The 10,450-nt window shown below is 40.5% G+C and overlaps 2 protein-coding genes across 2 annotated transcripts; both read left to right on the top strand.

The window, feature by feature from the left end:
* The first annotated feature begins 182 nt into the window (after positions 1-182).
* On the top strand, positions 183-4,071 carry smtnl1 (smoothelin-like 1). The gene is made up of 5 exons (XM_084947651.1): positions 183-402; positions 1,793-2,388; positions 2,488-2,602; positions 2,716-2,867; positions 3,231-4,071. Exons 1-5 carry the CDS (start codon positions 310-312, stop codon positions 3,613-3,615), a joined length of 1,341 nt encoding a protein of 446 aa, XP_084803777.1. The 5' UTR covers positions 183-309; the 3' UTR covers positions 3,616-4,071.
* A 660-nt stretch (positions 4,072-4,731) lies between these two features.
* LOC146392435 (uncharacterized) lies at positions 4,732-9,295 on the top strand. Its single transcript, XM_084947664.1, has 4 exons — positions 4,732-5,133; positions 7,640-7,740; positions 7,822-7,900; positions 8,223-9,295. Exons 1-4 carry the CDS (start codon positions 4,839-4,841, stop codon positions 9,032-9,034), a joined length of 1,287 nt encoding a protein of 428 aa, XP_084803790.1. The 5' UTR covers positions 4,732-4,838; the 3' UTR covers positions 9,035-9,295.
* Positions 9,296-10,450: the final 1,155 nt, after the last annotated feature.

Genomic DNA, 10,450 nt, shown 5'->3' with positions numbered 1-10,450 from the left:
GTTGTCCAAAAGGTCAGATAAAGAAGCACAGGAATCCTTACAAAGCAGAGGGCGGGGGTGTCGGGTGAAGGCGGATATTCACAAACCAACACACACACACACACACACACACACACACACACACACACACACACACACACACACACACACGTGTTAAAACTCAGGGCAGTGTTGCTGAGAAGGGGAGAAAGGCAGACAGGAGTAGTGGGACACAGAGACATTAAGAGGGGCTTTCACCTTTGACTGAATTAAAACGTTAGTGTACCAAAGTCTGATCTGACCTCTAATCCAGCTGATACACACACATTTATGGACACCATGGATGGAGAATCACCCAAACAGGACACATCCGGTTCCACAGAATCAACCAATCACACTGACACCAACAACAACAGCAACCAGGTCTGTATCATTTATTTATTTATTTATTTAACATGTTCATTAACATTTTCACATTCACCCACAATGACTGTCCATCCTGTTCTGTACTGGGAAAAAGCAGTGAGAGTGTTCGTGGCTGTAGCAGGTGCTGTGTTGGGACAGCAGAGCAGGAGAAGGGGTTGTTGGCTGCATTTGCTACACCTGTTCTTACTACTGGCTGAAGAATGACACATACACACGTAAATACACACTCACACAAGTTATGCAAAGTAGTGCACATGACACACACTAAGCCACACATACAACGTTGGAGTTTCCTATTCCCACTGATGAGTCACTGCTGTGATGCCTGACCTGGTGTGACTGTTCCTGCAGGAGGTCATTAATAAACAGGGTACATGGGCCTATTTAATCGTGATGATAGGAAATAATAATGTATGCATTACATTTTTTTATATGAGGATTTTTAACATATGATGTGAGATGATTGGTTTTAAAACTGTAAAAGGCCAATTTTCCCCTTGAAAGTTCCAACTCTGAGGTGTTTATTTATAATACTCAACAAATCCCAGAGCTCCAGGTCTCACATTACAAGGACTGTGTTATCCCTCGAGTAACTTGTGGAAAGTCCACTTTATTTATACAGCAGCTTTCATGTAAACAGCTCAAACGTTTCACATAGCAAGACCAAGAACTGAAGAACACAGAAAAATCACAAAGAATAATTTTAAAAATACAAATCAGAGTTAATGAAAGAAATATCTAAAAAAAAAAATACAACACACAGCAAATGAACTAACGGCTTGCATTACAAATCTGAAATAAATAAAATAAAAAACACAATAAACTTTTGTTCATTCTTCATACATTTTTTTCATGAAAGAAACAGAAAAATTCCTCTTTACAAGACTGAAAAGAAGAAGATAGTTATCAGAAATGTAAATAACTGAAAGGAAAGAGGAAGACTATCCTGAGTCATGCTGAAGAGAAAACATGTGATGTAGTGCCCCCATAGAGAAATGACTATGAAGAAGCTTCTCCCTTCTTCACAAGGGGTCACCACACCAGGTAAATCTGGATCTCTGATCTGGCAAAATTCTACATGGGATACCCTTCTTCACCCAAACCCAGAGGGATTGTGTGTCTCATTCTGGGATTGAACTGGGGATCTTTTGCTTGTTACGTGACTGTGTTAATGTTTGGAGAGTGAGCGGAACTATTCACACAACATCTGCATGCATACATAGCAAAGAAAATTACTGTGTATCCTACACTGTTACTTACACTGAATACTCCACCTTAAACTCCACTTTGTCTTGATGCCTTGGTATAAGGCTAGAATTTAGAAGTGATAGAACTATTGTCACAGACATGTATTACAAGTGTTTATCACATATTTACTTTTGCACAGGCCGGCGAGCCAGAGGTGGTGGAGAATAAAGACTTGGGGGAAGGAGCAGAAGGTCAGAGGGTAATGGAGACTGAGGATAAGGCTGAGGAAGATACTGTATCAGAAGAGGCAGAAAAGGAGACATCAGGAGACACAAAGAAACCTCAGACTGTGTCACAGTCTGGTGAAGGTGATACTGAAGCAGCTGCACAAGATAAGGAGAAAGCATCTACTGGTGCTGAGGTGAAGGATTCTGAACGTGAAGGAAAAGATAAAGAGGAGGAGGCAGAAGAAACCGAGAAAGGAGGGCAAGTGGCAGAGATCCAGAGTAGTGAGACTGGAAAAGATGGAGAGGACATGAAGGACAAAGAGAAAGAGAAAAAGGAAGAAGGTAAAGATGTGAAAGAACAAGAGGCAGAGAAGAAAAAACAAGTGACGGAGGAAGATGCAGAGCCAAAGGACAAAGGAAAGACAAAAGAAGCAGAAAAGCAGGCAAAGCCCAAAAGAAAGAGTGGTCCCCCCTCCTCTTCTCTCTCTCGACCAAGACCCTCTGCACGCTCCATAAGAGCGTCTGCTAAAAACGACATCATCGCCAAGTTCCAGAAGGGCGCACCAGAGTGAGTAACTACATGATGCTTAGTACCTCAAATTAGAGTGTGACAGTTAAAAATGTTCCTCAAGAGGTTAAATCAGAAACTGTGTTGCAACACTGCTAGGACACCAATACCTCGCAACTTCAAGATTCAGAAGTCATCTGCTGCCGTGGCTACAGGAGCTTCAATCAAACAGAAGATACTTCAGTGGTGTCGCAACAAGACTCGGAACTACGAGGTGAGCTCAGCGTTAAATCTTTATCTAATGCGACACATCCGCATTCTAGATCCAGAGATAAAAGACCTAATTTAAGATGCTCTTCCCATGTGTCTCTCTCTTGATCTTTTTAGGGCATCAGCATAGAAAACTTCTCGTCATCCTGGTGCAATGGGATGGCATTCTGCGCTCTGATTCATCGTTTCTTTCCAGATGCTTTTGAATACAGCTCACTGAAGCCAGAGGAGAGGGAGAAAAACTTCACTCTGGCCTTCAAAACTGCAGAGTATGGATTTCTTCATTCTTTCTTCTCTCAGTTCAGTTCAGCACATTATCACACATGAAAGATAAAAATAGCTAAGACTGAATGACACAATTACAATATTTAAGAGTCGGAACTGTACATGCAGCACATAATATAACAAGGTCACGGTGAAAAATACAAAAGGAGAACTGCGGTGAAAAGAAAGTAAAATATAATTCTGCATGTTGGCTGTCCAAAAAATAAAGTTTCAGGAAAACAATGTATGGAATGACACTGTTAATGTAAATGCACCTGGTTAGAAATCTCTTATTCATATTACTATGAATGACTGCCACCTTGTCACCTCAACTTTATCCTTTCCCCTCCTTTGTGTATCCCTGACAGGTCCTTGGCTGACTGCTGCCCTCTGCTGGAAGTGAGTGACATGCTCATGATGGGTAATAACCCAGACCCAATGTGTGTGTTCACATATGTCCAGTCCCTGTGCCACAGCCTCTCCAAAATAGAGAAAGAGAGGAAGGACAAAGAGAAGGGGGAGAAAGAGAAGGCTGGTAACGAGGAAGAAGAGAAGGACAAAGGAGACGATGCAGCAGGAGAGGTGTCGCCAGAGAAAGATGAGGAAGAGTCTGCTGAGAACGAGACGATGAGCAGTCAGGAGGATAAACCAGTAGACGGTACAGAGATGGAGGGCACTAATGAGGAGGGGAGTCCATCAAAGAGCTGTGAGGTGGAGGAAGGTCAGAGTTCATCAGTCGAGGCAGAGTCTTAGACAGACAATGGCAAACACAAAAACTGAAAAGACCAAAAAGATTGTTTATGGTACTACAAGGAGCAAGTCTTAGTCTGGCATTGTTGGACTGACTACTGTCAGAGTAATGAGGTACAACAAAAAATCACTCAAAACTAAAATACTGGTGATGATGATGTCTCGTAGTTACAGCATGTTTGAAAATGTACTTCTGTGTGTGTTTTTTCCATTTACGGCTATGCTGTTTTTTATGTTGTTCTGAGCACGAAAAGCAAGAAATTGCTGTGTATCTATGAAAAATAATAATGAAACAAAGATCTTGTGAATTAAAAAGCTGCTTGTGCAATAAGAAAACCTTGAGAGTGTGTGTGAGACGGATGTACTTTTTTCATAATACACATGAAAAGGTTAAACTATTTCTGGTCAGATGTTAAAATTTTAAGTTGTTCCAGATTGTTACTGTGAACAAGGTAACAGTGGGGAGGGGCTTATGACACTGTGAAAAATTGTGTGGGCAAATGTTCAGGGCTTTCAGGCAGACAAAAGATGCTACAAGAGCTGTGAAAAGCTTCCAAAAGAAAAGTTGGTCTGCTAATGCAATTTATAACACTATCCTCCATTAAATGGAATGTAAACAACACCCCAAAGCAGGTTTCTCTGGGCCAGAGCTTATTTAAGAGGGACTGAGACCAAGTGTAGGTCTATCCAATTGAAATTTAATATTGATTTTGTTAATCGTAGATCCCCCCCAAACTAAAGCGGAAAGCGAACAGCTATCATTACTCCTGTGATGGTACTGGAGAAACATTAATCTATATAGATGAGGTAACTCCCCCTCACATGTGAAGTCATCATTATGTTTAAATATGTGGAGAGATTCTGGAGGGTCATATGCTACAATCCAGATAACATGTTCTTTCCTGGAAGGCCTTTTAAAAATGTAAACCCATTAAAAAAAATTCGCTGTATTGAAACAAACTAATACCACAAAGCCAACTGTTGAGCAACTAAAACTATATCAACCAAGAATTGCCTTCAAAACTACAGAAATTGTTTTTTTCAAACAAACATCATCACCAGCCAAGCATCACCCCCCACCTCCCAGTGTCCCTGCTTTCTGGGTATTACGGTAATCAGCATCATGCTACCAGGAAGGCCATTGTGTTGTCTCTTTTGTTAAGCTAACCTACTGACCGTGTTGCGCCCTTTTTTCAACACAAATCTCGGTGGCAGCAAAGTGAAACATGTCCACAAACATGCCACCGGGGAGCCTGAATCTGGAGTCACAGCTTTTGTCTATTATGGACGTGCTGGTGAAAGCGGCGGTGGCAGAAATCAGCCAGCTCTTCTCGGAGAGCTCGGCGTCTCTCCGTCTGCATTTAACCCAGAGCTTGAAGGAAAACGAAAACCTGAGGACGAGGATGAAGGTTATGAGGAGTGAGCTCTTCTCCCTCAGGCTACAAACCAGAACTAATCGACCAGCGAGCCGCTTTTCCCCCGTCAGAGGAAACATAACCAAACCACGAGCTAAGCCACAAGGTAACGATACTTTCACTTTAAAAGTACTTCATACTCGAGTAACAAATAACACTCCGCCCCCGCCATTTATATAACTAACTATTAAATACCCACCGCTAGTTACTTCAAACCAATAACGTATAAAACAGCTGTTTTAGCTAGTTTAACGAGTTGATTATGAAAATGCAGATATGCCGAGTAGTATCGCGCATCAGACACAGCTGGCCCTGGTCATGTGACACAGATAACAGAACCAGCGGGTTTTTTATTATGGTGATAAAAGTTTATTCGGCTTATTAAATGTGAATTCACTCACTTACTTAAACTTAATAATGGTCAGCATAAATAAATAACATAAACATAAATAAATAAACAAATACACAAATAAATAAAGACACATTTCGATACGTTTATTCAAAGCCTCAGTCTAAAATAATTGTTAAGTGGAATTTCCGCTTAAAGTATGTGATGCTGAATTATAACAAGTCCAACCTCAACTCAGAACATGTGTCTGTCCCTTTAAATACATTTAGTCTTCACCACAATCAAATCAACCCATAAAGAATCAAAGACTCAGGTACAGAGGTTATTTATGGACATATTCTATGTTATCATAAATCACTAATATGATTAATTAAAAATCAATGTCTTACATGATCTTTCATATTATATTTCCTTTATAGACATTTTTTTTAAAGGAAAAGTAATGTTTTGTCACTTTTATTGTGTTCACTGTCAGGTAATTGAGTGGTGTAAACCACAGAGACCATAGAGAAATGCCATTAATTCCCCGAGTTTTAAGTTCCATATCATATTTGGTGTCGACATGTCAACTTGTTTTTTTTTGCAGACACAGAACATAAACAGATTTCCCTAACATGTGTTATGTGTCATTAATTGACTCTTTTATGCTCTGCATGAATCTGAGGGTTGATTAATAGCATACCGACTTTATATCAAGCTTAAAGTCAGAGCTGTCTGTGTCTCAAAAGTGTCTGGATTGCTTAATTAATAATTTTCTGCAGCATTAATCCCTTTTCTTAGTTTACAGTTTTATTTTTTATGCAATTCAATTTTGAATTCAGTCTTATGTGCATAGCTCCAAATCACAACAACTGTCAGCTCAAGGGCACTTCATTAATGTCTTTTTATCACTATTTTATCATCATCCTCTGACAAGACCTTTGACTGGAGTAGGCGACACTCACAGGGATCATTTTGTGCGAAGAGGAATCATATGTAATGTGAAACACTTGTTTTTTTGTGAGCGCACACAGAGCCCGCTTTTGTGATGCTTGTTATCTCCGCTGGGGGTATTAGGTGTTATTGAGCCAACTAATGCAAAGAAAACCTGGCTGTGTTGAACTTCCTTCATTTTATTCCTGTCAGCTCGTTTCAGCAAACCCATGTGACACCAACAGGGAAGTTGCCTCCCCCCCGTCTGTTCTTGACTCTTAAAATCTTTCGTTTTCAGCTCGTATAAATACTGATACCAACAGATGAACAAATAGCTAACTGAAAGTAAATCAAATTTTTAATAAAAATATAGAGGACCTGTCCATATTTGGTATTACAAACTGTGCAGTAAGGCTTTGGTGCAAATATTTGTTGAGACCAGGATGTCTAAATGACTGTGACTCACTCTTCAAAAGTGCTGTGTTTACGTAGCAATAAAAGTTCAGGTTTTGATCAATCTTGAGGTAAAAGTAACATGGAAACTAGTTATAAAAACTAACCATTTTCTGGCCACGCCAGAAATCAAACCAAACTGAACTGAGGGTATAAACTAAAGAAAAACTAAGAAATAATATTAGAAATATTAAAAAATGATCAGCTGTAATAACTCTGGCCTGCACATTATGAGGAACCTGCATAGTGCTGCAAAATTGTTCTGTATTTCAAAGACTTTATAAGCTTACAGTTTCTTCTGCTTATCTAGTTCAGGGTTGCAGGGAAAACTTTCACATTTAGACTGTAGGTGTGACAATGAATCTAATCTCTGGACTGTGGGTGAAAGCTAGAGTACCTGTAAAGAACCCACGCAGAAAGAACACACAAACTCCACATAGTCTGAATTCAAAGCAGGACCACTGCACCACCAGGCCTGTCACACTCTATAAGTGTCAGCGAATAAAAATGCTTTGAAGCATGCATATTCAGTGTGGCTCTGTAGTTCAGTGATTTATACATTTACTAGCATTGCAGTTAACATTGCTTTAAATAAAACTAACCACCACAAGTCTTTCCTGTGTGGTGCAACAGTACAGCCAATAAAACAGTAAAAGTATGATTGTTGCTCTTATGTGACTACATCAACACCATCTGTGGTCACAGTTATTTAAGTTACCCTCAAAGTAGTAGGGTCCTGGGTTCAAATCTGTGGTTTCTCATGCTAATAAAAAGGTTGCTGCTGCTTATCTGGGGACAGGACACTCTCGCAAAAGACATTCTTATTCTAAGGAGTTTCACTTCCTGGTTAAATAAAGATTAATGAATAATAAAAATGTATTTTCCTTTCCTTCTTCAGTTCTCATCAAATCACAAGTGGCTCAAAAGGCGGGTGGGGAAGCTGCTTCTATCGTCCTGCAGTCGGAGAAAAAGACCACCTCCTCAGCAGCTCAAGTGCAGGTACATGCAGTCCATAAATGAATAGCAGTAGCTCTGTTTGAAATCTAGTTTGCTAATGCTTAGCTTTCCTTAATGTGCTAGTGTGCAGATGTGGAGAGTCCAGATGTCATTCTAATCAAAGATGAGGATGATGTGGGTGGATGTGGGCCAGATGTTGGTGGTGAGTAGGATTTTTAAGTGAGCTTAAAGGGCTGATTAATTATTATTTTTATTTGTATTTTATGTCTTTACTTGTCGTCACTACAGCACACAAATTCTAAAAGCCTAGATTGTCTATCTTCTATCTTAGGGATGAAAAACAATTAAACCAGGCAAGCCAAGAATAGGAGGAAGAAAGTAGATCAGACGTCAAGCATCTGATAGAAAGTCTCTCTTTCTAAATTACACACAAGCAGTTCCTCATTGATGAGTGCTGAGTAAGACTGGCCTAAGCGCTTCTGTTTCATAGTGGCCTTTAAAGATGCTATTCTCTGTCTTTTCAGATCAGGGTGACTTTAGAAACCACAGTCTGCAGGGCGGTGTTGCAACAGGAGCTCAGAATTTGGAGCCAGCTGGTTCCTCTTGCTCGACAGGTGATAACGAGGAGCTGAGAATCGTGTGCGTTCACGGCCGAGGCGAAGGGCCTCTACAGGATGAAAGTGACACCCTCTTCTCTGCGTCTGAGCTTCAGGCTTTTAGCTCTCTGTCCGACCACAACGTCGGCCACGACAACCTGCTGAATTTCACCACCGGCGCAAGTGACAGAGCTCCAATGAGAGTCACACAGGATAACAGTGCCGGACTGGTGAGAAACAACCAACTTGAAAGAAATAATTCCACACAAATGGCTCCGACAGCATTGAACCCTGGATTGAAATCGCCACTAGTAGTAACTGAGGGTCAAGTGGGGCACCCCAGCCACATGAGCCAGTTCCCACAGCAGCAGAACGTCTTCCCTCACACCGCCAACAAATCCCTGGACTGCAACTTCTGTGGCGAGCGCTTCCACAGCCGCGAAGACCTCATCGTACATCGCGCGAGTCACACCGGGGAGTCTCCGGTCCCTTGCTCTCTGTGCGGCAAGTCGTTTGTCAACAAGACCACACTTAGCATCCACATGCGCATTCACACGGGCGAGAAGCCGTACGCATGTGCGCAGTGTGGAAAACGCTTCACGCAGAACGGCAGTCTAAAGATCCACCTGAGGACACACTCCGGAGAGAAGCCATACACCTGCAGTCAGTGCACAGCCAGTTTCAACAACCCCAGCAACCTTCGCAGACACATGATCACACACACCAACGGGGCGCTCTGACCCCAACGGACTAGAAAGACTTGATAGACTTTGCAGTTTAGAAGCACTTTTACTGTCATTTGTGCCACAGTGTAAAACTGTTTTGGATCACGCGCACTTGTAGATTCCAGGTACGCTGACACAAACAAGCATGATCGCTGTTCAGATTTTTTAACTATAGGAAAACCGGCTTTCTATTCTCGAGCGTGCACAACAGATCCTCAAATGAAGACACTGAAATAAAGAACCATGTCACAGTTAGCAGTGGGTGACTGTGGATTACTTCTGTTTTGGTCTATGTTATTTCAAAATGGGATATCAATTATCATTTAAAGCCTGGACCACAAAATAATTGCCAGAAAATGTTTAATGAAATTATTAAACATTCGGACAAGTTTTTAGAAATAATATTTGAATACTAATTTGCATATATGAGTTTAACTTTGTTTCATATTTGCTCATTTTTTTTGCGTTAGTACCTTAAAAATGTCATGTGCAATTTATTTAGGTTTGTCAGGGGGAAGATTACACTAGAAATCTCAGAAATTGCTGTCAAATATGATACGCTACGCATTAAGGGGTTAAAGTCTATTTTATAGCAGACTTCTGTATCGATAAAGCACCACAACAAGACTGTGTCCAGATTTGAGCATTTCTGAATTTTACTTATGCACCACATTTAATACAGTGTTATAAAGCATTCCAGCTCAATGATTTGCCCACTGCAGCAAACTGATATTTATTAAATTTCTGTTTTCTGACCCCAGACTCTGTTCTAGGAAGCACGTTGAGCATACTCAGGTTATTCCTTTTATCTGGATTCACTTATTCTAACACTAGTAATCAGGATAAGCAGTCACATGAAGCTGGCACAAAGATGGATAAGTGACAGCAGAGTGGCTGATTTTACACAAGAAGATCAAACTGTAGTATTAGAAAACTATGAAGCAGTTACACACACAATACAAACTGAAAGTAACACAGATTCTGCAGACAAAGCAGCAGTAGGACTGCGTGTATGCTTCAAGTGTTTTTGTTAGTAAGACTGGAAAACACCTACTGTTTTAAATAATATAGCAAGTTGAAGCCAGGAAAGAAAGCTGGGCAAAAATGCAGACTGTGTAAGTTAACAGATGCATCAATATCACAATTCTGTTTAAAGATCTGATAGCTGATAGGTGGTGATTTTATACCTGTTGATCTCTAATCTCAAATATAACCCACACTGGTCTGCAGCATGAGTTACCATGGCGATGTCCAACCTGCAAGAAGTGAATAAAGGTTAACCCTGAAGTTACCGGGCTTAGTTCAAATCCACTGATGTAAAGCTGCTTTTATATACTATAGGGATACTTTTAAGTAACTGCTGAGCTTCCTCAAATAATAAGATTTAATTCAGTCTGAACAAAATGAGAACGAAAAACATGAATCATTACT

This window comes from Perissodus microlepis, chromosome 2 (assembly GCF_051167445.1).
Source record: "Perissodus microlepis isolate ML-2025 ecotype Zambia chromosome 2, ASM5116744v1, whole genome shotgun sequence".
In the NCBI taxonomy this organism is placed as follows: domain Eukaryota; kingdom Metazoa; phylum Chordata; class Actinopteri; order Cichliformes; family Cichlidae; genus Perissodus; species Perissodus microlepis.
This window is presented reverse-complemented; position numbering and strand designations above follow the sequence as displayed.